The sequence below is a fragment of the Callithrix jacchus genome, chromosome 7 (assembly GCF_049354715.1).
Source record: "Callithrix jacchus isolate 240 chromosome 7, calJac240_pri, whole genome shotgun sequence".
NCBI lineage: Eukaryota > Metazoa > Chordata > Mammalia > Primates > Cebidae > Callithrix > Callithrix jacchus.
Window position 1 is genome coordinate 26,296,309 of NC_133508.1, and position 26,893 is coordinate 26,323,201.

General features: G+C 36.3%; 1 protein-coding gene across 8 annotated transcripts in view; it reads left to right on the top strand.

Moving 5' to 3' along the window:
• Positions 1 to 26,893, top strand: part of MYO3A (myosin IIIA) — a 236,097-nt gene that overhangs the window by 23,497 nt on the left and 185,707 nt on the right. For 7 of the 8 annotated variants that reach the window (XM_035306980.3, XM_054258524.2, XM_035306978.3 and 4 more), the window contains one exon: positions 26,785 to 26,889. The exons of the other annotated variant lie outside the window; for it this stretch is intronic. In XM_035306980.3, the coding sequence (XP_035162871.3) occupies positions 26,785 to 26,889 (105 nt within the window). The remainder of the gene's footprint in view (positions 1 to 26,784; positions 26,890 to 26,893) is intronic. 8 annotated transcript variants of the gene reach the window in all.

Genomic DNA, 26,893 nt, shown 5'->3' on the forward strand with positions numbered 1-26,893 from the left:
TAGTGATAGTAAGTCTCATGAGATCTGATGGTTTTATAAGGGGGATTTTCCCTCCACAAGCTCTCTCTTTGCCTGCTGTCATCCGTGTAAGATGTGACTTGCTTCTCCTTGCCTTCCACCATGATTGTGAGATCTCCCCAGCCATGTGGAACTATAAGTCTTTTAAAACTCTTTCTTTTGTATATTGTCCAGTCTTGGGTATGTCTTTATCAGCAGCATGAAAACAGATTAATACAGCCATTTAGGTTGATTTCATGTTTTTGCTCTTGTATATTATACTGCAATGAATATAAACATGCACATGCATGTATCTTTGCGTGTAGATACAATTTGGTAGAACAATTTCTATTCCTTTGGGCATATACCCAGTAATGGGATAGCTGGGTTGAATGGTAGTTCTGCTTTTAGTTCTTTGAGGAAATCATCACACTGTTTTCCACAATGGCTGAACTAATTTACACTCCCACCAGCAGCATATAAGCATTTTATTTTCTCTGAAACCTCACCAACACCTGTTATATTTTAGCTTTTTACAAATGGCGATTCTGACTGGTATCTCATTGTGGCTTTGAATTTCATTTCTCTAATAATCAGTGATGTTGAGCCTTTTTCATATGCTATTGGCCACATGTATGTCCTGCTTTGAAAAGTATCTGTTCATGTCCTTTGCCCACTTCTTAATGGGATTGTCTTTTCTTCTAAATATAAGTTCCTTATAGATGCTGGATATTCAACCTTTGTCAGTTGCATAGTCTGCAAAAATTTTCTCCCATTCTGTAGACTGTGTGTTTACTCTGTTGATGGTTTCTTTTGCTGTGCAGAAGCTCTTTTTTGGGGGGGTTGGGATAGAGTCTTGCTCTGTCACTCAGGCTGTAGTGCAGTGGTGCAATCCTGGTTCACTGCAACCTCTGCCTCCCAGCTTCAAGCAATTCTCCTGCCTCAGCCTCCCAAATATCTGGGAATGCAGGCACCTGCCACTATGCCCGACTAATTTTTGTATTATTAGTAGGGTTGGCGTTTCACCATGTTAGCCAGGCTGGTCTCAAACTCCTGACTTCATGTGCTCTGCCTGCCTCGGTCTCCCAAAGTGCTGGGATTACAGGCATGAGCCACTGCGCCCGGCTGCAGAAGCTTTTTAGTTTAATAAGATCTCATTGGTCAATTTTTGCTTTAGTTGCTATTGCTTTTAGAGTCTTTGTCATGAAATCTTTGCTGATTCCTATGTCCAGAATAGATGGTATTGCCTAGGTTGTCTTCCAGGGTGTTTATAGTTTTGGGTTTTATAGTTAAGTCTTTAATCCATTTGGAGTTGATTTTTGTATATGATGTAAGCAAGGGGTTCAGTTTCAGTCTTCTGCATATGTCTAGCCAGTTATCCCAGCACCATTTATTGAATAGGGAATCCTTTCCCCATTGCTGGTTTTTGTCAGCTTTGTCAAAGATCAGATAGTTTTAGATGTGTGGCCTTATTTCTGGGCTCTCTATGCATTGGTCTATTCATCTCTTTTTGTACCAGTACCATGCTGTTTGGTTACTACAGCCCTGAAGTATAGTTTGAAATTGGGTAGTGTGATGCCTTCAGCTTTGTTCTTTTTGTTTAAGATTGCCTTGGCTATTCAGGTTCTTTTTTGGTTCTATATAAATTTTAAAATAGTTTTTTCTAGTTCTGTGAAGAATGTCATTGGTAGTTTGGTAAGAATAGCATTGAATCTATAAATTGCTTTGGGAAAGTATGGACATTTAAATGATATTGATTCTTCCTATCCATGAGTATGGAATGTTTTTCCATTTGTTTGTGATTTCTTTGAGCAGTGTTTTGCAGTTTTCATTGTGGAGATCTTTCACCTCCCTGGTCAGCTGTATTCCTAGGTATTTTATTATTTTGTGGCATTTGTGAATGGGACTGTGTTTTTGATCTGGCTTTCAGCTTGGCTATTTTTGGTATATAGGAATGCTAGTGATTTTTGTACACTGATTTTGTATCTTGAGACTGCTGAAGTTGTTTATCAGCTTAAGGAGTTTTTGGGCTGAGACTATGGAGTTTTCTAGATACAGAATCATGTCATCTGCAAATAGAGATAGTTTGCCTTCCTTTCTTCCTATTTGGATGACCTTTATTTCTTTCTCTTGCCTGATTGCTCTGGCCAGCACTTACAATACTATGTTGAATAGGAGTGTATATTTTTTGTATGTTTAAAATTGTTGACAATATTACTTATGAAATTATTCTATATTTTCACTTAATGTAACTTCAGATAGTTTTAATTATTATGTTTTCCAAAGTAAATATATTTACTTGAGTAATAAAAAAGCAGATAGTTCCAAAGTGCTGATAAGATAAAGTAATAAAAACATAGAACCAGTTTAGTGGTGCCACCTTCTCCTTAGCAGGTCCACACTTTTGATGTGTTGTGATTGCTATTCTTAGAAAAGTATGGCATAGCTTCTAAACTGCCTCATTTAGTAATCCATGTTCTTAATTTTGGCAAGATTGTTTGTTACACTTTTGGAGCTCTTCAGCTTCCCACTCCAGTTTGAAGACCTGCCATGTGTCTGACCTCTTTGACATCTCTCTGTTGCCCACCTAGATGGAATCACTGGTTCCTGGATCCCCTGGCCTCCTCTTTCCAAATTTCCTTCTCTGTTTGGCACATCATGTAGTAGTTTGTGCCTGTCCTCGATTACCCGTTTTGCTGATACCACCAAATCTTGAATACCTCCAGTTCAGGGAACAAAATTTTGAGTCTCTTAATGTGTATGTGTGATAGTGTGGGGGGTGGGTGGTGGTGGGTGGACCGCTCAGGCAGTTGTTTTGAGTCTTTTGATTGCAGACTTCCAAATGACCCCTTGCTTTCTGCCCTGCTCCTCTCAACTGCTTCTCTACTTCTGCTATGCCCTACCACTGTCTGGGTTAATCTGCTTGGGTGACCTCAAAAGAACCACACAAAGTATCTTAGTTTGTGGCTTCCTCTGCATTGCTAAATCAGTTACCACTTGCTTGTCTGCCTTCCATATTGTAAAATTTATTGAAATGTTTTGCTCAGTGCTCGCCTTTTTTCTGTCCTCTTTTTCTTTGCAGTTATAATTTTTTATTCCTTTACCAACATTTTTTAATCGGGATTCATGAGTAAGAGGAAATAAATGTATATATTTCATCTGCCACCTTTATGCTCTAGAGACTTTCAAAATGTAAAATAGTATTTTAAAAAATCTTTCATCATCTGATGCTGCATATTATTTTATAAAATTAAATAACCATGTGTGTCATTTAAAAATAGACAATTTATCTATGATTTCAATATTATAGTTGACCCTTAATCAACAAGAGGTTAGGGATGACAATCTCCCATGCACTGAAAAATTGGAGTATAACTTTTGACTCCCCTAAAACTTAACTACTAATAGCTTACTGTTTACCAGAAGCCTTACTGATATCATAAGCAGTCAATTAATATATATTTTATGTTATATGTATTATATACTATTTTCTCACAATAAAATAAGCTACAGAAAAGAAAAAAAGAGAAAATGTATTTACTATTCATTAAATGGAAGTGGATCATCATAAAGGTCTTCATCCTCTTCATCTTCACATTGAATAGGCTGAGGAGGAGGAGGAAAAGGAAGGGTTGGTCTTGCTGTCTCGGGTGTGGCACAGGTGGAAGAAAATTAACATATAAGGGGACGAACACAGTTTAAACCCTTGTTGTTCAAGGATCAACTGCATGTTTTATTTCTCTAGTTTAAGATAGCTTTATATTTTTAGTGAAATCACATATAAGAGCAAAGCTAACCTTTTACTAATCTAAACTTAGTTACTAAATAATAGAAAATAAATTATGAACCTAAACCATTTTGCTTTACATTAATGGATAATTTTAGAGTTTAATTCTTGTTTGTGTTTGGATATTTTGAAAAGTACTGCTGTGTAAAATCCTGGATGTAATCTTGAATATAATTTTTTTATATCCTTCAAAACATTTTCAATAATGCATCTTTAATTTTCTTCCATGTATAGAATCATTGGCAGATGTGCATTTAAGTGGAGATTCAGGTATTCTGTCTAATATAGGCCTAAATGGACAAAAAAATGAGGTATAATTCTTTTCCCAAAGCTTAAAAATATTGAATGAGGTCATTCATTGTTGTTATGCCTATTAAATCCCTATACTTATATCTTGGCATTTTGAGTATTATCATCTAGAATTAGGTGACAGAAACTCCTGATCTTATTTAAATGTTTTTTGAGAGAGCAGAATGATTAAAATGAGTTGAATTTATTAAAATGATTTGGGAATATCTAGTATAAGTAAAGCAGCATCCAGATATAATGAATCAGTAGACTCTCATAACAATTTCTTTGAATTTTTTCCTTATAATTTATTATCAGATGAAGACATTGAAAATATCTCTAAATGGATTAGGAAAAAAAAGAATAAATTTAGTTTAATAAAATGGTTTTTCCAAAATCTGATCTACTTCAACTTACAAAGTAGGGGGGAAAAAAAGTCTAAGGAAAGCAAGAAGTTGGCAAACTGTATATAAGATAATTGATTTGCATATGTAAATTAGACTAATCACATATACACATAAGTGGGTAGATGTACAATTACCTAATTTATAAACATGAATGGTGCAGGTGCTGCTTTAGAGGCACTTTCAGAAAATTGGCTTCTGGCATCAATACTTTGTACTACAACATGACTGCTAATTATACCTCTTACTGTAATAAAGTCCATATAAATTATTTTGCATGAGGATACCAAAAGAGGGGCAGTGGCTATGATGTTACCCAGAGAGTCACGTTAACAATGCTAGTCTTTTAATGTGAATCTACATAAAGAATGTGTGTACTGGAGTGGGCGTATCAAAGCAATGAGTGACTGTCCTCATTCTAAGCCTGGTGTGTTTGGATGGCCGTACTAGCCTAGAGAAACTCCTGCGAGATGCTTTTCACAATGAAAAATCATTTTAATTATATTTCAATCCAGAATTAAAATCCTGCAGTTACTTTTGTCTAAATTCTCTGCATATTTATTTTTAGGAGTTATTTTCATCTTAATTCTCTGCATGTTTATTTTTAGAATCTAAATGGTGCCCAGGTTTAGTAAAAGGGCACTGGTTGCTGGTCCCCTAAAATTCCAGCAATATACTCGCATGAAGTTTTATGCTGTGGGAACTGATTTAGTTTTCTATAGAACATCTATAGGGATTTTTGTTGTCACTCAATATTTTAGGTTTTTCTAATGATGTAGACATAAAGTGAGAACCAATGTTTTCTGTTTGTTTCTACCTATGTCTCATTTTGAAATACCTTACGTATATTCCTTTCTGCCTGTTGCTACCACATCTGTTGACTGACTTGTTTACTGAGATGTAAATACCTCTTTGGACTTTGTACTCCCTTTAACCCCTAGTATCCACTGTTGAGGATCAGTATCAAGGGTGGAGGGGAGCTGGGAAGATGAGGACTGAATTAGGATTCTTCAAATGCTTCCTTCCTGAACTGAGAGACCATAAAACAAAGTCAGAATTGAGTTAAATCAGTCTCATATAAGGCATTTGGTATTGATGGACACAAACAGGAGAAGTGAGATTTAACCATAGTTTTCCCCTTCTTGGCTGGATGAACTACCACATTTTAAGTAAGTAAGGAAATCTGGACTTCTCTCACAGGAGCTGTTTGCTTAGTGTGCCTTCAGCTTTAATGGATCCAAAATTCAGAGTTAGGACATCTTTCTTTTAAAATACCCTTTCCCTCATAATCTAATCTTAGCTATAATTGCTCCTTTCACAGTGGTGCTACAGTCTGCATTTTATTATTCATTTGAATTGGTCCTGATTTGTTCATTCTTAATAGTGACATTGCTTTTTCTCATTGCTCCCCAATTATAGCAATTTTTCTCTTTGAAATTATATCCTTTTCAGGAGACTAAAGACTGCCAATTACAGGTGGTATTTCAAAGCACAAAAATTCAGTAAATAGTCATAAAGCCTCTCAAATGCACATTTTCAGTCATCAGAGTGGTTTTTATAGACATAAATACTACTTTCATGTGTCATGCATTATTGGTTATTCTGTTTTTATACTTACATCTACCTAGTAATATCAGGCCTGCCATAAGGAAAGGGAACATAGGATGATAGAAAGAGGGTAAGTTAGAATGAATGTGAGCTTTCTATTTGTTCAGCTATTAAACCTTTAATGCTACTGCCCTGGAGATAACATGTACACAGAAGGGAATATAAAGCCTTTGCAGACCTTTGTATTTCTGAAGGGTCAGGAGAAACGGCAGGATTGAGAAGCTGGGCTGCTGAGTTCTTTAGACAGCACAGAACTGTTCCTTCTTCCCTTTGGCAGTTCACAATTGCAGAGCAGTAGCAGACTCACAGTGTGATTCCCTTCATGTTTTTAAGGCTGGAACCACTATTCCCAGCAATCATATAAAAGGCTATTATTTGGTGTACTTGAAAAAGAACAGACAGCCAGTTACCTAGAGCTGTTTCATTTTTTGTTTGTTTGTTTAAAGGGGAAGATAGCAAAACAGTCTAATGGTACTTCTTTATTCTCTTCTAAACTAGGAAATATGTAAATACTACATATAACTCTTACATATCTTTCTTTCCTAATTGTACTTCAGTGCTGGCAAAAACATCTTCTTTGAATAGGCATTCACATTCACAGTATTACTTCAGAGATAAGAAAATATGAGATGACCAGTGATGTCTTGCTATTTAATAAATTAATAGATTTTTATTGTACACATTAAAATACTTCTTCTGGGAGAAGGGGGAAGATGGCGCTATAGGAGCAACTCAGGATTGCAGCTCTCAGTGAAAGCGCAGAGGATGAGTGGACACCACATTTCCAGACGGATTTTTATTGCCCACAGACCAGGAAATTCCCAGGTGTAGGAGCTCCATGGGACACCAGCGCAGCTGTTTTGGCTGGCACAGCACTCCGTACAAAATACACTGGTCTGGTTGCCCTGTTAAACCAGCAATTTGAGATCTGGGAAGGCAGTTTAGCACATTCATCTGATTAAACGGGACTTAAACAGTAAGCCAGGCCAGGAGATTCCCAGGCAGCGACGTTTGAGCCAGCGCAGTGGGTCACTGCACAGGAAATCACACAGATCCCGGTGCCCTTTCAGCAGGCGACTGAAACACGTGGGAGAGAGTCAACCATTCAAATTTAAAAAAACAAAAGGGCTCTGAGGCAGGGACCCAGGTGATCAGGCTCGGCAGGTCCCACCCCCACAAAAACAAACAAAACAGCAATTGGAAATGCTCGAGGTGGAAAGTTTCATGGCAAGCACAGCTGAACCCAGGACAGTGCAGCTTGGTGGGGGAGGGGTGTCCGCCATTACCAAGGCATTCTGCCCCTACGGAGGTACTCTCCCATTGCTGATGCAGCCTGCCATTGCCAAGGCAACCTGCCATAACAGAGTCCGCCACTACAGAGGTGGGCCACCATCGCCACAGCAGTTCTAACCACACCCAGATAAACAGGACTACAGGGAATTACACTCGGCAGCAGGGCAGAGCCCACGGCAGCAGGGCAGAGCCTCGGCAGGCAGGTAGTGATTAGACTGCCTCCTTGCTGGGCAGGACAGTGCAACAGATACTCATAAATAAAGCCCTAACTCCCTGAGACAGAGCACCTGAGGAAAAAAAGGGGCTTTATGAGTTCTGCTGCAGCAGACTTAAACGTACCTGCCTACCAGCCCTGAATGAACAATGGAACTCATAGCTCAGCACTTGAGCTCCTATAAAGTACAGACCATCTCCTCAAGCAGATCCCTGACCCCCATATGTCCAAAGAGTCACCTCAAAAAGGACTGATCAGACTGATATTTGGTGGGCATCATTCTGGGACAAAGATAGCAGAAGAAGAAACTAGTAGCATCCCTCACTGTTCCGCAGCTGCTACAGGTGTACCCAGGCAAGCAGGGCCTGGAGTGGACCTCAGCAGTCCTACAGCAGAGGAGCTAGACTGTTAGAAGGAAAACTAAGAAACAGAAATACTTCATCATCAACAATCTGGACGTCCACTCAGAGACCCAACTGAAAAGTCAGCAACTACTCAGACGACAGGTGGATAAATCCACAAAGATGGGAATAAACCAGTGCAAAAAAGACGAAAACACCTGAAACCAGAACACCTTGCCTCCTACAAGGGAACACAATCCCTCACCAGCAAGCGAACAAAGCTGGACGGAGAATGAGTGTAATGAAATGACAGAATCAGACTTCAGAAGGTGGGTAATGAGAAACTTCCGTGAGCTAAAAGAACATGGTCTAACTCAATGCAAAGAAACTAAGAACCTTGAAAAAAGATTTGAGGAAATGATAACAAAAATGGACAACTTAGAGAGGAATATGAGTGAATTGATGGAGCTAAAAAACACAACACAAGAACTTTGTGAAGCGTGCACAAGTCTCAACAGCTGAATTGACCAAGCAGAAGAAAGGGTATCAGAGGTCAAAGATAAACTAAATGAAATAAAACGAGAAACCAAGATCAGAGAAAAAAGCCCAAAAAAGAATGAACAAAGTCTCCAAGAAATGTGGGACTATGTGAAGAGACCTAATCTACATGATAGGTATACCTGAATGTGATGAAGAGAATGAATCCAAGCTGGAAAACACTCTTCAGAATATTATCCAGGAAAATTTCCCCAACCTAGCAAGGCAGGCCAATATTCAAGTCCAGGAAATACAGAGAACACCACAAAGATATTCCGCAAGAAGAGCAACCCCAAGGCACATAATCATCAGATTCACCAGGGTTGAAATGAAGGAGAAAATGCTAAGGTCAGCCAGAGAGAAAGGGTGAGTCACCCACAAAAGGAAGCCCATCAGACTCACAGCAGATCTCTTGGCAGAAACCCTACAAGCCAGAAGAGAGTGGGGGCCAATATTCAACATCCTTAAAGAAAAGAACTTTCAACCCAGAATTTCATATCCAGCCAAACTGAGCTTCATAAGTGAAGCAAAAATAAAATCCTTTGTGAACAAGCAAGTACTCAGATATTTTGTCACCACCAGGCCTGCTTTACAAGAGCTCCTGAAAGAGGCACTACACATAGAATGGAACAACCAGTAACAGTAATTCCAAAAACATACCAAATGCTAAAGAGCATCAACAAAATGAAGAATCTGCATCAACTAACGGGCAAAACAGCCAGCTAGCATCAAAATGGTAGTATCAAATTCACACATAACAATATTACCCCTAAATGTAAATGGGCTAAATCAAAAGACACAGACTGGCAAATTGGATAAAAACCCACAAAACCCATCGGTGTGCTGTATCCAGGAAACCCATCTCACATGCAAAGATACACAAAGGCTCAAAATAAAGGGATGGAGGAAGATTTACCAAGCAAATTGAAAGCAAAAAAAAGCAGGAGTTGCAATTTTCATCTCTGATAAAAAAAGACTTTAATGCAACAAAGATCAAAAGAGACAAAGAAGGACATTACATAATGGTAAAAGGATTGATACAACAAGAAGAGCTAACGATCCTAAATATATATGGACCCAATACAGGAGCACCCAGATATATAACGCAAGTTCTTAATGACTTACAAAGAGACTTAGACTCCCACACAATGATAGTGGGAGACTTTAACACTCCACTTTCAATATTAGACAGATCAACCAGACAGAAAACTAACAAGGATACCCAGGACTTGAACTCAGACCTGGAACAAGCAAACCTGATAGACATTTACAGAACTCTCCACCCAAAATCCACAGAATATACACTCTTCTCAGCAACACATCACACCTACTCTAAAATTGACCACATAATTGGAAGTAAATCACTCCTCAGCAAATGCAAAACAACTGAAATCATAACAGTCTCTCAGACCATAGTGCAATCAAGTTAGAACTCAGAATTCAGAAACTAACTCAGAACCTCACAGCTTCATGGAAACTGAACAACTGGCTCTGGAATGTTGACTGGATAAACAATGAAATAAAGGCAGAAATAAAGAAGTTCTTCAAAACCAATGAGAATGAAGACACAACATACGAGAATGTCTGTGACACATTTAAAGCAGTCTCTAGAGGAAAATATATAGCAATAAGTGCCCTCATAAGAAGAGTGGAGAGATCCAAATTGACACCCTGTCATCAAAATTGAAAGACCTAGAGGAGCAAGATCAAAAAAACTCAAAACCTAGCAGAAGACAAGAAATAACTAAGAGGAGAGCAGAACTGAAGGAGATAGAGACACGAAAAACCCTTCAAATAATTAATAAATCCAAGAGCTGGTTTTTTGAAAAGATCAACAAAATAGACAGACCACAAGCCAGATTGATAAAAAAGAAAAGAGATAATAACCAAATAGACACAATAAAAAAGGATAAAGGGGAAATTACCACAGATTCCACAAAATTTCAAACCATCATCAGAGATTATTACAAACAACACTATGCACATAAACTAGTAAACCTGGAAGAAATGGATAAATTTCTGGACACCTGTGTCCTCCCAAGCCTAAACCAGGAGGAAGCAGAAACTATGAATAGACCAATAACAAGGTCTGAAGGTGAAGCAGCAATTAAGAGCCTACCACACAAAAAAAGCTCAGGTCCAGATGGGTTGACAGCCAAATTCTACCAGACACACAAAGAGGAACTGTTACCATTCCTTCTGAAACTATTCCAAATAATCTGAAAAGAGGGAATCCTTCCCAAATCATTTTATGAGACCAACATCATCGTGATACCAAAACCCAGCAGAGACGCAACAAGAAAAGAAAACTTCAGACCAATATCCATGATGAACATAGATGCAAAAATCTTCAATAAAATATTGGCAAGCCGATTGCAACAGCACATCAAAAAGCTTATCCACCATGATCAAGTAGGATTCATCCTGGGGATGCAAGGCTGGTTCAACATATGCAAGTCTATAAACGTAATTCACCATATAAACAGAACCAAAAACAAAAACCACATGATTATCTCAATTGACGCAGAGAAGGCCTTTGACAGAATTCAACAGCCTTTATGCTAAAAACCCTCAATAAACTCAGTATTGATGGAACATATCTCAAAATAATAAAAGTTATTTATGACAAGCCAACAGCCAATATCATACTGAATGGGCAAAAACTGGAAGCATTCCCTTTGAAATCTGGCACTAGACAAGGATGCCCTCTCTCACCACTCCTATTCAATATACTGGAAGTTCTAGGCAGAGCAATCAGACAATAAAAAGAAATAAAGGGTATTCAAATAGGAAAGGAGGAAGCCAAATAGTCTCTCTTTGCAGACGACATGATAGTATATCTAGAAGACCCCATCGTCTCAGCCCAAAAAATCCTGAAACTGATAAGCAAGTTCAGCAAAGTCTCAGGATACAAAATCAATGTGCAAAAATCACAAGCATTCCTATACACCAATAACAGACTGAAAGAGAGCCAAATCAAGAACAAACTGCCATTCACAATTGCTACAAAGAGAATAAAACACCTAGGAATACAATAACAAGGAACGTAAAGGGCCTCTTCAAGGGGAACTACAAACCACTGCTCAACGAAATAAGACAGGACACAAACAGATGGAGAAGCATTCCATGTTTGAAAGAATCAATATTGTGAAAATGGCCATACTGCCCAAAGTTATTTACAGACTCAACACTATCCCCATCAAGCAACCAATGACCTTCTTCACAGAACTGGAAAAAACCACCTTAAACTTTATATGGAACCAAAAGAGAGCCCGCCATAGCCAAGTCAGTTCTAAGCAAAAAGAACACAGCAGGAGGCATCACACTACTGGATTTCAAACTATACTATAAGGCTACAGTAATCAAAACAGCATGGTACTGGTACCAAAACAGAGAGATAGACCAATGGAACAGAACAGAGGCATCGGAGGCAACACAACATATTTACAGCCATACAATCTTTGATAAACCTGACAAAAACAAGCAAGGGGGAAAGGATTCCCTGTTTAATAAATGGTGTTGGGAAAACTGGCTAGCCATGTGCAGAAAGTAGAAACTGGACCCCTTCCTGACACCTTACACTAAAATTAACTCCAGATGGATTAAAGACTTAAACATAAGGCCTGGCACCATAAAAACCCTAGAAGAAAATCTAGGCAAAACCATTCAGGACATAGGAGTAGGCAAGGACTTCATGAACAAAACACCAAAAGCATGGGCAACAAAAGCCAAAATAGACAAATGGGACCTAATCAAACTCCACAGCTTCTGCAGGGCAAAAGAAACAGTCATTAGGGTGAATCAGCAACCAACAGAATGGGAAAAAATTTTTGCAGTTTACCCATCTGACGAAGGGCTGACATCCAGAATTTACAAAGAACTCAAACAGATTTACAAGAAAAAAACAAACAAGCCCATTCAAAAATGGGCAAAGGATATGAACAGACACTTTACAAAAGAAGACATACATGAGGTCAACAAACATATGAAAAAATGCTCATCATCGCTGGTCATTAGAGAAATGCAAATCAAAACTACATTGAGATACCATCTCACGCCAGTTGGAATGGCAATCATTAAAAAATCTGGAGACAACAGATGCTGGAGAGGATGTGGTGAAAAAGAAACACTTTTACACTGCTGGTAGGAGTGTAAATTAGTTCAACCATTGTGGAAGACAGTGTGGCAATTCCTCAAGGACCTAGAAATAGAAATTCCATTTGACCCAGCAATCCCATTACTGGGTATATATCCAAAGGACTATAAATCGTTCTACTATAAGGACACATGCACACGAATGTTTATTGCAGTACTGTTTACAATAGCAAAGACCTGGAACCAACCCAAATGCCCATCAATGATAGACTGGACTGGGAAGATGTGACACATATACACCATGGAATATTATGCAGCAATCAAAAACGATGAGTTCGTGTCCTTTGTAGGGACATGGATCAATCTGGAGAACATCATTCTCAGCAAACTGACACAAGAACCGCATATTCTCACTCATAGGCGGGTGATGGACAGTGAGAACACATGGACACAGGGAGGGGAGCATTACACACTGGGGTCTATTGGGGGAATAGGGGAGGGACAGCCAGCGGGGGAGCTGGGGAGGGATAGCAGGGAGAGAAATGCCAGATGTGGGTGAAGGGGAAGAAGACAGCAAATCACACTGCCATGTGTGTACCTATACAACTATCTTGCATGTTCTGCCCATACCCCAAAACTTAAAATGCAATAAAAAGGAAAAAAAATACTTCTTCTGATAAGTTATTTTCTCTGTTATCATAGATTACTTGTTGATTGCATTACCACTATGTTATTGTGTTTTCCCTAGAGTTTTAAGGCATTTAAGGGTGAAGAAAGTGTTCTATATTTTGATTTAGTGGTTACATGATTGTATGCGATTACTAAAATAGATCAAACTGTATACCTAAAACAGCCAATTATATTATATGCCAATAATACCTTTAAAATATTTCTAGTTTACATATTAGAAAAGGAATGTGAAAATTTTACACACTACCAATAGAAAATGTCTATTAGGTGATAGTGCCAGTTTTTATTAATAATTTACTGGAATCCAGAATTTGGTACATTAATATATTTTATTGAAATTAAAATGAATATGTCACACTTTGCATGTAAAACAAACAAGCAAAAAGAAAACTAATGAAAATTCATTAGCTTTGTCCTCTGCTTTTTAACCTTTTGTGGTTTCTATTTTTATCTTATTGTACTATGTCTTGAAAAGTTGTTGTAGTTATTATTTTTGATTAGTTCATCATTTGGTCTTTCTACATATGATAAGAGTAGTTTATACACCACAGTCACAGTGTTGTAATATTCTCTGTTTCTCCGTGTACCACTATTACCAGTAAGTTTTGTACCATCAGGTGATTATTGCTGATTAATGTTGTTTTCTTCCTGGCTGAAGAACTTCCTTTAGCATTTCTTGTAGAACAGGTTTGGTATTGATGAAATTTTTCAACTTTTGTTTATCTAGCAAAGTCTTTATTTCTCCTTCATGTTTGAAGCATATTTCACTGGATGTACTATTCTAGAGTTAAAGTGTTTTTTTTCCTTCAGCACTTTAAATATGTCATGCCACTCTCACCTGGCCCGTAAGGTTTCCACTGAGAAGTTACTGCCAGAAATATTTAACCTCATTGTATGCTATGTGTTTCTTTTCTCTTGCTGCTTTTAGGATCCTTTCTTTATCCCTGACCTTTGGAAGTTTGATTATTAAATGCCTTGAGGTAGTCTTCTTTTGGTTAAATCTGCTTGGTGTTCTATAACCTTCTTGCACTTAGATATTGATATCTTTCTTTAGGTTTAGGAAGTTCTCTGTTATTCATTTGAATGAACATTCTATACCCGTCTCTCTACCTCCTCTTAAAGGCCAATTACTCTTAGATTTGCCCTTTTGAGGCTATTTTTTAGGCTATTTTCTTTTGAGGTGTGCTTCATTACTTTTTATTCTTTTCTCTTTTGTCTCCTCTGACCTCATGTGGTCCTACTCCATCCCACCCAGGATATGAATTATTTTCTTGTACAGCATATCTGTTGTATATGCTCTCTGTACATTAGTCACTTAGTAGCCACCTGGGTTATCAGATTGTCATAGGATTGCAGTGCTCATATTCACGTAACCCTTATTTTACTTGATAATGGCCCCAGAATGCAAGAGTGGTGTTGCTGAAATGTTGTTATAATTGTTCCATTTTACTAGTAGTTATCATCTCTTATTATACCTAGTTTACAATTTAACTTTATCGTAGGATATCTGTATAGCAAAAAGCATAGTATATATAGGGTGCAATACCATCTGTGGTTTTGGGTATCCACTGAAGGTCTTGAAATATATAATCCATGGATAATGGGCGACTAGTGTATACAATTAAAGTATCTTATATGTGAAATGGTATATTATTTTAAGGTAGATTGTAATAAGTTGAAGATGCATATTGTAAACTTAAAGCAACCAGTAGAAAGTAAAATGAGAAAGTATACCTAATTACCTAATAAGCTAGTGAAGGGCAAAATGGAATACTAAAAATATTCAAACCCAAAGAAAGTAGGAAAAGAGAACAAACAAAAGACAAATAGGAACAAATAGAATAATGCGGTAAACTTAAACCCAGTTATATTTGTAGTTACATTTAGCATATATGATTTAGACTATATAATTCAAAGGCAGAAATTATCAGACTGGATTGTAATACTCAACTACAAACACACTTTAAATAGAAAGATACAGATAGATTGATTGAAAGCAAAGACATAAAAAAGCTGCATCATGAAAACATTCATTTTTTATGAATTGGAATGGCTATTTTAAGATAAGACAAGGTAACTTCGAGACAAGCAATATAATCAGAGACAGATGACATTTCATAATGACAAAATGTTCAACATGTCAAGAGGAGAAAACACTTTTAGGTTTGTGTGTGCTTAATAACAAAGCTTTAAAATTATATGCATCAAATACTAAGAGAAATAGAAAAAAGAAATAGTTATATCCTCATATTAAATGGAAATTTCAAAATCATTTCTTCAGTAATTTAAAAAACAAGTAGAAAATTATTTGAGAATACATAAACTTGAATATACTGGAACATAAGACAAGTATCAACAAATTTAAAAGAGTCAAAATCATGAAAGTATATTCTCTGACCACAATGGAATTCAATTAAAATCAATAAAATAAAAATATTAGAAAAACTATAAAACACCTGGGAATTAGATCGCACACCTCAAAAATAAACTTAAGGTCAGAGAGAAAAATCAAAAGAAAAATGTGAAAATATTTTGAATGGAGTAATGGAAATGAAACATATCAAATTTGTAGAATGCATTTAAGCAGTGCCTAGAAGGGCATTTGCACCTCCCTGTAATGTATATTAGGAAAAAAAAGATTTAATATCAATTATATAGGATTTTTGCCTTAAGAAGTTAATAAAATTGAAGCAAATTAAACTCAGTCTCACCTAAATAAGTAATAGAGATAATAGTAGAAATCACTTAAATAAAAAATAAACAAAAATAATGGAGAGAATGAAAGGAAGAGTTGGCTCTTAGTAAAGGTCAATAATAAACTTGGTAAATCCCTCTTTAGACAGATCCAGAAAAAAGTAAGAAAATACATATTATTTATATTAAGTATCAAAAGAGGAAATTATTATTGAATTTATAGACATTCAAATGATATTAATGAGATAGTATACACAACTGTATATTGATAAGTTTGATAATTTAGTGTCTTGTGTCTCTCTAGAAAGACACAAGTTGTATAACTGACATGAGAAGAAATAGAGAACACAATTAGTTTATATTACTAAAAAAAAGTTTAATAATTAAAACCCTTTCCACAAAGAAAATACCAAGCCTAATGACTTCATTGGTGAATTCTATCAAATATTTATACTAACTTAATTCTAGAGAGATATAGAAATGTTATTGCTATAGCTCTATTTCCTTTTCCTCATTTTTATGTTGTATTATTGTTCTATATATTAAATCAATAAATAGTACAACAGTGCATTTTTATTATTTATATATTTTTTGTATTTTAAACAAAGGGAGAGAAGAAACAAACAAGTATTTAATTATAGTTTGTTATCATTCTTATTTCATGTTTTTGGTTCTTTTTGTTTGTTCCTATGAATCTGAGTTACTGCCTGGTGTGATTATTTCAATATGGCTTTGCTCCAGCCCACCTCTTTTATGCTATTGTTAAATATGTTACATTTCTATATATTGTAGGCCCAAGACTACAATTATATGCCTAATGTTTTATACAATTGCTTTTTAAGTAAGTTAAAAGAAAAAGGAAGAAATAGGCATTTACAGTATAATCTTCATTTGTCTCTAATAAAATAATTACCATTACTAGTGCTCTTTGTTTTCTTGTGTAGATCCAGATCACTATGTGAGATTACTTACTTTCATTCTAAAAAATTTTCTTTAGTATTCTCTGCCTTCTGGCCTACATAGTTTCTGATAAGAAGTCAGTTGTTAACATTATTAGTTCCCTAATATGTGACAATTCATTTTTCTTCTGCTAATTTTAAGATTGTCCTTTTATTATAGGCTTTCAATCTTTTTACTACTATGTGACTGGCTGTGGACCTCTTTGCATTTATCTTTTTTTTTTATTTGGAGAGAGAGTCTCATCTGTCACCCAGGGTGGAGTGCAATGGTGTGACCTCAGCTCATTGCAACCTCTGCCTTCCGGGTTCAAGCAGTTCTCCTGCCTCAGCCTCCAAGTAGCTGGGACTACATGCACTCATCTTACTTGAGTTCATTGAGCTACCTGGATGTATAAATGAATGCTTTTTGTTAAATTTGAAAAAGTTCAGCCATTATTTCTTCAAAGATTTGTCTTCTGCTGCTTGTCTTCTCTCCTATCTTATGCTGCCATTATATGTATGCTTATATTTCTCTGAGACTGTTTATTTACCTTCATTCCTTCTTCTTTTTTTTATATTTCACAATCCCAATTCAAATCTGTTGAGTCCCTCTAGTGAAATTTTATTTTCATTATTGTGCTTTTTAAATCCATAATTTTCACTTGGTTCTTTTTTTATGAGTGATGAGTGTTCTCTTGATTGATATTCCATATTTGATGAGATGTTACCTTCAAACCTTTCTTTGCTACTTTAAGCATGATTTCCTTTGGTTCTTTAAACATATTTATTTATGTATTTATTTATTTATTTATTTTGCTTTGGAATATTTGTCTACTAAGTCCAATATGTGGGCCTGCTCACAAGCCATTCTTTTTTTCATGTGTATGAATGATATTTTCCTGTTTCTTTCTGTTTCTTTGCATGTCTTATCTATTTTTTTCATTGAGAACTGGATATTTCAGAACATATATTTAAAGTATTACAAGAAGTCTTCATACTAAGTCCCCTGAGTGGGGAACTTGTTGTTTGCCTGTTTGTTTAGTGACTTGGCTGAACTATTTTAGTGAAATCTATTTTCCCCATAGTATGAAGCCTTTGATGTCCCTCTCCAGCAAGCACAGCCTAGGGCGTATATGCACAGTCACTCTGGAATGGCAGTGGTTTTAACAGGGCTTTTCTTTGACTGTCTCATTCCCTGGTCTTTCTATTAAGCTGTCTGCTTCTGTTGATGTCACCCCCAGTTATTAGACTCCACTAATTGTCAGCTGATTCCTCTGTTGTTTTCAGCAGTGTCCTGGGGCATGAATTGTTTCAAAATCTGATTCAATTAAGTTGCAGTCTCCTTACAGGAGTACTTTTTGTGGCTAGCTTTCAGGTTTATTTTTATTCCAGGAGAGTTCTTCTTAGCTGTTTATTTTTTTAAATTCTATTTGCTAATTTTGTGAAGAATGTCAATGGTAGTTTAATAGGAATAACATTGAATCTAAATTATTTTGGGCAGTTTGCCATTTTCATGATATTGATTTCTATCCATGAAGATGAAATATTTTTTCATTTGTTTGTGTCCTCTCTTATTTCCTAGAGCAGTGATTTGTAGTTCTCCTTGAAAAGATCCTTCACATCCTTGTTGGGTGTATTCCCAGGTATTTTATTCTAATTGTAGCAATCAAAAATAGGAATTCATTCATGATTTGGCACTCGCTTGTCTATTGTTGGTGTATAAGAATGCTTGTGATTTTTGCACATCGATTTTGTATCCTAAGACTTTGCTGAAGTTGTTTATCAGCTTAAGGAGTTTTTGGACTGAGACGATGGGGTTTTCTAAATATAGAATCATGTCATCTGCAAACAGAGACAATTTGATTTCCTCTCTTTTATTCAAATACGCTTTATTTCTTTCTCTTGCCTGATTGCCTTTGCCAGAAATTCCAATCCTATGTTGAATAGCAGTGGTGTGAGAGGGCATCCTTGTCATGCGCTGGTTTTCAAAGGGAATGCTTCCAGCTTTTACCCATTCAGTATGATATTGGCTATTGGTTTGTCATAAATGGCTCTCATTTTTTTAATATGTTCCGTCAATACCTAGTTTATTGAGAGTTTTTAACATAAGGGGATGTTGAGTTTACAGTAGCTGAAACAGCACGGCATGGGTATCAAAACAGACACATAGAACAATGGAACAGAACAGAGACCTAAGAAGTAGCACCACACATCTATAACCATCTGATCTTTGACAAATCTGACAAAAACAATCAATAGGGAAAGGATTCCCTATTGAATAAATGGTGCTTGGACAAATGGCTAGCCATATGCAGAAAACTGAAACGATCCCTTCCTTACACCTTATACAAAAATTTATGCAAGATGAATTAAAGACTTAAATGTAAAACCAAAAACTATAAAAACCTTAGAAAAAAACCTAGGCAATACCATTCAGGACATAGGCATGGGCAAGGATTTAATGATGAAAACAGCAAAAGCAATTGCAACAAAAAATAAAGTTGAGAAATGGGATCTAATTAAACTAAAGAGCTTCTGCACAACAAAATAAACTATCATCAGAGTGAACAGGCAACCTACAGAATGGGAGAAAAGTTTTACAATCTACCCACCCAACAAAGGGCTAATATCCAGAATTTACATGAAACTTAAACAAATTTACAAACGAAAACAAAAACCGTCAAAAGTGGACAAGATATGAACAGGTACTTCAAAAAAGAAGAAATTTATGTGGCCAAGAAACATGAAAAAAAGCTCAACATCTCTGATCATTAGAGGAATGTAAATCAAAACCATAATGAGATACCATCTCATACCAGTCAGAATGGCAATTATTAAAAAGCCAAAAAGCAATAGATGCTGGTGAGGCTGTGGAGAAATAGGAACACTTTTACACCATTAGTGGGAGTGTAAATTAGCTCAACCATGTAGAAGACAGTGTGGCAAAGAAACAATGGACTTAAACTATACCCCACAACAAATAGAGATATTTACAGAACATTCTACGCAACAACTGCAGAATATACATTCTATTCATCAGCACATGGAACATTCTGCAAGATAGACCATATGATAGGCCACAAAACAAGTCTCAGTAAATTTGAGAAAATCAAAATTATATCAAGTACTCTCTCAGACTACTACAGGAGTTAATAAAAAAATTATTTTATGCAGATAGTAAGGGTAAAGGATCTCAGTGGAAATTTTCCTGTAATAAGACACAACCCCCAAACCATTTCTTTTCTAACAGAAGAGGCAGCCTGAAAGTCCAGGCTGGCAAGCTTTGATAGGCAAATGCCAGCCATTAAAAATTGGGTTCACTCAATATGGCAATTCCCACCATCTTCTCCTTGTCACCACCAGTGCCAAGTGTAATAGCCATCTTCAAATAACACCATGTGTTCAAAACATCATTGTCAACCTGCATTTGTATATTGAAGGGTTAAGGTAAAAAGGCCAGGTTTTTCACTGGCTTCATAAGTAACACACCTAGTCAAACCAATCCCCTGGGCCCTATGCAAACCAGACATGGCCTCCTCCAGCCTCCCAATATTATAAACTGCCTTTCTGCCACACACAGAGTTTATTTTTGTTCCAAGCCCCCCTGCCTTGTCTCTGTATGGGGAAGCTGTTCTCTTTTTACTTCCTTCTTGCTTTTCTATTAAATTTTTTGCTTCTGAAAACCACTCCATGTGTGTCCATGTTGTTAATCCTATTGGCACAAAACCAAAAACTCTGCTGTTCCTCTAGTCATTAAAGCCATATCAAGACCACAGTGAAATAAAATTGGAAATAAACTCCAAAAGGAACCTTCAAAACCATGCAAATACATGGAAATTAAATAACCTGCTCATGAATGATCATTGGTTCAACAATGAAATCAAGATGGAAATTAAAAAATTCTTTAAACTGAACCATAATAGTAACACAATCTATCAAAACCTCTGAGATACAGTGAAAGCAGTGCTAAGAGGAAATGTCATACCATTTAATGCCTACATCAAAAAGTCTGAAAGAACACAAATCTACAATCTTAGGTCACATTTCACAGAAGTGTAGAAGTGAGAACAATCTGAACCCAAATCCAGCAGCAGTAAAGAAATAATGAAGATCAGAATAGAATTAAATGGAATTTAAACAAAAAAAAAATACAAAAGATAAATGAAACAAAAAGCTGGTTAGACCAAGATTAACCAAGAAGAGAGAAGATTGAAATAAGCTCAATTCAAAATGAAAGGGGAGATATTATAACTGCTACCAGAGAAATACAAAAGATTATTCAAGGATTCTATGAATACCTTTGAGCATATTAACTAGAAAATCTAGAGGAGATGGATAAATACCTGGAAATATATAACCCTCCTAGATTAAATCAGGAAGATATAGAATCTCTGAACAGACCAATAACAAGCAGTGAGATTGAATTAGTAATAAAAAAATTGCCAACCGCCACCCCCCAAAAAAGAAGGCCAGGATCAGACAGATTCACAGCTGAATTCTATAGGACATTCAAAGAAGAATTGGTACCAATACTATTGATACTATTCCAAAATATACAGAGAGAAGGAATTCTCCGTAAATCATTCTGTGAAGCCAGTATCACCCTAATACCAAAATCAGGGAAGGACGTATCAACAACAACAACAAAAACTGCAGACCAGAAGAAAACTACATACTGCTGCACATAGATGGAAACATCCTGAGCAAAATACTAGCAAACTGAATCCAACAGCATACCAAAAAAATAATGTACCATGATCAAGTGGGTTTCATACCAGGGATGCAGGGATAGTTTAACACATGTAAGTCAATAAATATGACACATCACATAAGCAGATTAAAAACAGTTACATGATCATCTCAATAGATGCAGAAAAAGCATTTGACAAAATCCAGCATCACTTTATGATTAAAACCTTCAACAAAATCAGTATAGAAATGACATACGTTAAGGTAATAAAAGCCATCTACAACAAACCCAGAGCCAGCATTATACTGAATGGGGAAAAGTTGAAAGCATTCCCCCTGAGAACTGGAACAGGTCAAGGATGCCCATTTTCACTTCTATTCAGCACAATACTGAAATTCCTCGCTAGAGGAATCAGTCAAGAGAAAGAAAGAAAGAGCATCCAAATTAGTAAAGATGAAGTCAAACTGTCACTGTTTGCCGATGATATGATCTTGTACTAGAAAACTCTAAAGACTCATCTGAAAAGCTCCTAGAACTGGTAAATGAATTCAGCAAAGTTTCAAGATATAAAATTGATGTACACAAATCAGTGGCTCTACTATATGCCAAAGGCAACTAAGCTGAGAATCAAATCAAGAATTCAACCTCTCTTTCACAATAAGCCACAAAAATAAATAAATAAAATATTTAGGAATATATCCAACCAACGATGTGAGAAACCTCTACAAGGAAAACTACAAAACGGTGCCAAAATGTTGGAAGCAAATGCTTCGTACTGTAAAGAAAAACTAGCACTTAGGGAAAAGTTTTCTCAGCAAGGCAATTTACTTCTGCAGAAGGTGCCACCTGCATCAGTTACGATTGCAAGAGCTCACCAAACAAAGAAGAGAAGGGGTTTTTATTCCTAATGCAGTTCTTATCCCTGTGTCCATCCCCTGTTGTCTAGGTTGGACCACACAATCTAAGTTGATCCCAGTTGGCTAACACTTAAACTTTTTTCAACATGGTAAGCACATGATTTATGAGAGAAGGAGGGGTCATAGTGGTTTGTCCATTATAGTACAAGGCATGTCAGGGCACAACTAGAGAGTGGTAGGGTGGTTTGCAGGCTGGAAATAAGAAAGTACAAGGAGGTTAGGCTTTTGAACAAAGGATAAGAACATTACATAATTAAACCTTTTAAAGAGGAACTTATTATTCCTAACATGTGGAAACACATCCAATGCTCATGGATATGTAGAATCAATATTGTGAAAATGACCATATTGCCAAAAGAAATCTATAAATTCAGTACAGTTCTCATCAAAATACCACCATCATTCTTCACAAAACTGGAAAAAATGATCATGAAATTTATATGCAACCAAAAAAGAGCCCAAATAGCCAAAGCAAGACTAAGCAAAGAGAATAAATCTGGAGGCATCACATTACCCAACTTCAAACTATACTGTAGGCTACAATCACCAAAACATCATGGTACTAATATAAAAATAGGCACGTAGACCAATGGAACAGAATAGAGAACCTAAAAATAAAGCCAAATACTTAGAGCCAACTGGTCTTTGACAAAGCAAACAAGAACATAAAGTGGAGAAAGGACACTCTATTCAATAAATGGTGCTAGGATAATTGGCAAGATGATCCAGATGGAAGAGTAAATCTGGATCCTCATCTCTTACCTTACACAAATATCAACTCAAGATGGATCAAAGACTTAAATGTAAGACCTGAAATCATAAAGATTCTAGAAGATAATATGGGAAAAAAAGCTTTGAGACATTGACTTAGGCAAAGACTGCATTACCAGGAACCCAAAAGCAAATGCAAAAAAACAAGGCTAAATAGATGGGACTTGATTAAACTAAAAAGCTTCTGCACAGCAAAAGAAATAATCAGTAGAGTTAACAGACAACCCACAGAGTAAGAGAATATCTTCAAAATCTATATATCCAACAAAGAACTAATATATCCAGGATCTACAAAGAACTCAAACACATCAGCAAGAAAAAAACAAACAATCCCATCAAAAAATGGGTTAAGGACATTAATAGGCAGTTCTCAAAAGAAGATATACAAATGGCCAACAAGCATATGAAAAAATGCCCAGCATCACTAATTATCAGACAAAGGCAAATCAGAATCACAATGCCATAGCACTTCACTCCTTCAAGAATAGCCATAATAAAAAAATTTTTAAATAATAGATGTTGGCGTGGATGTGGTGATAAGGGAACACTTTTACACTCCCATCAACACCACTATGGAACCACTATGGAAAACAATGTGGAGATTTTTAAAAGAACTAAAAGTAAATTTACCATTTAATTCAATAATCCCACTACTAGGTATCTACCCAGAGGAAACTAAATCATTATATGAAAAAAATACTTATACACGCATGTTTATAGCAGCACAATTTGCAATTGCAAACATATGGCAATAAACAGGTAAATAGAGAAAATGTGACATATATATAGAGAGAGAGATCATATATATATGATATATATCATGTATATACAAATTTTATATATATTATGTGTATATATATATCAATCACATGTATATAAACATATATATAATCAAATACTACTCAGCCATAAAAAGGAATGAAATAATGGCATTCACAGCAACCTGGGTGGAATTGGAGACGATTATTCTAAGCGAAGTGACTCAGGAATGGAAACCCAAACATCATAGGTTATCACTCCTATGTGAGAGCTAAGCTATGAGGACACAAAAGCAAAGAATGATACGTTAGACTCTGGGGACATGAGGGAAAGTGTTGGGGTGGGGGTGAGGGATAAAAGACAACCACATTGGATACAGTGTACACAGCTTGGGTGATGGGTGCACTGAAATCTCAGAAATCGACACTAAAGAAGTTACTCATGTAACCAAACACTACCTGTTCTCCAAAAACTTACTGAAATTTAAAAATAATAATAAAAAATAAAACAAGTAAATTAATAGAATGACTTTAATAAAACGCTTCACAATGTCAAGTGCTGATGAAGATGTGGAACAGCTGGAATTCTCATGCACTGCTAGACAGGCTGCAGATAGTATAGCCGTAGCCACTGTGGGAAATTCTGGCAGATGCAGAGACAGTTAAATATATAACCCATAGGATTCAGCAGCTTCCTCTCTTTGTATTTACCCAAGAAAAATAAAAATGTATATTCACATCAAAACCTCTATGTGAATGTTCATAGTAGTTTTACTTATAATTGCCAAAAACTGAAAACAATTCAAATGACTTTCAATTTTATAAACGGATAAGCAGTGGTTCATCCATTCAGTGGAATACTGAGCATCAAAATAGAATTTAAAAAATTAAAATGGCATTTAGAAAAAGGATGTGCAGCGGTGTAGATGAATCTGAAATGCATTATGCTAAGTCAAATAAGCCAAATATTTACTCCTGTATTATCATAATAGTCAACTGTAGAAGGTACAGCCAAATAGAGGCCACACTTTGGAGAAATAAAAAGATAAATTTAGGCCGGGCGTGGTGGCTCAAGCCTGTAATCCCAGCACTTTGGGAGGCAGAGGTGGGTGGATCACGAGGTCAACAGATCGAGACCATTCTGGTCAACATGGTGAAACCCCGTCTCTACTAAAAATACAAAAAAAATTAGCTGGGCATGGTGGCGCGTGCCTGTAATCCCAGCTACTCAGGAGGCTGAGGCAGGAGAATTGCCTGAACCCAGGAGGCGGAGGTTTGCAGTGAGCTGAGATCGCGCCATTGCACTTCAGCCTGGGTAACGAGTGAAACTCCGTCTCAAAAAAAAAAAAAAAAAAGATAAATTTAGTCAATCTACAGTGATTTTTAGAAGTTTAAAAAGTAGACCTAAAATTTAGGTTTTTTATTTATTACTTTTTTTTAGAGATAGGGTCTCACTCTGTTTCCCAGGCTGTAGTGCAGTAGCTCACTAAAGCCTCACTGCAGCCTCGAACTCCTAGGCTCGGGCAGTTCTGCCTGAGCCTACCAAATAGCCAAACCTCCAGTATGTGCCACTATGCCTGGCTAATTTTTATAAAAAGTTTTCTGGAGGCAGAGGTCTTGCTGTGTTGCCCAGGCTGGTCTCCTAGCCTCAAGTGATCCTTTCACCTTGGTCTCCTAAAGTACTGGATTACAGATGTGAGCCACTGCACCCAGCCAAACTTAGTAAAATCTAATCACCATATCAGGAAAAACGGAATGAGAAAATGGATTTAGTTTTTCAAATTAGGATAATAAAAATATACATATCTGCTCCCACCTTTTGACTTGGGTTAGAAGAGATTCAGGGAAATGATGGTTTCTTCAGTTCTCAAGCAGATGGGAAAGGAGGAGGCATGAAATGTCAGGGTGGTGGACAGGAAAACCACAGACAGAAGGGAACCCTGGGAGGTGTGGCAAGGCTGAAGGCAAAGACTAAAGGATTAGGGATTGGAGGATCCAGGAATTGTGGGGTCAATTCTTCATTGGGATGTTCTCTTGTTCCAGGGCCATTTATCCAGTTATCTTCCTTCTATTAATATTTGCTTCTAATATCAGTATTTCTTTGTTCTGCAAACATACAGCTCTTTTGATAGTTTTCTATGGAATTTAATGTTACCTAAGTTTGGAGAACACAGATATGGAAAAGTCCCCTACCCTATTCCTTCCTCCTTTTTTTCTATGTACATTCTCCCTGTTTTGGGGGTGGGGAGGGGAAGGAGGATGCTAAAGTATGTATGGGTACATGATATTCTAGTTTTCTAAAATATTATTTCTAATCCTCACTTCAATATATTCTGAAATTTTGTCAATTTTTAAACTAATATACATACAAAATAGTACATAACCGTGTTTTGAGGTGATAGAATCTATCGCACTATTGATTAAACTATCAGTAATCATTAATGCTTTTAAGCTTTAGATCCTAAAATTTGAGAATTTGTAGAATCATAATTCTTATCCTTAAATTTGAAAATCAAGCTCCAGTGCTTCTCCAAATTTATTTTCTAAAAATTAATTCATTTGAAAATTGTATTCTAGGAATTAATTTTACACAAGTATAAGTTTATATGTTCATTGTATTTATTAAACCATAAAGATAATGGCATTAATCATTTGGAACAGAACATTGGAACACTTTTAAAAATGTTTTGGAAAACATTTTCTAGCAAGAACATAGAATGTCACATGTATTTTCATATCCATCTTAAAATATTCTTGTTTAGCTGTGCAATGGAGGATCAGTGACTGACCTTGTGAAAGGATTTCTGAAGAGGGGTGAAAGAATGAGTGAGCCTCTAATTGCCTATATTTTACATGAAGCACTAATGGTAA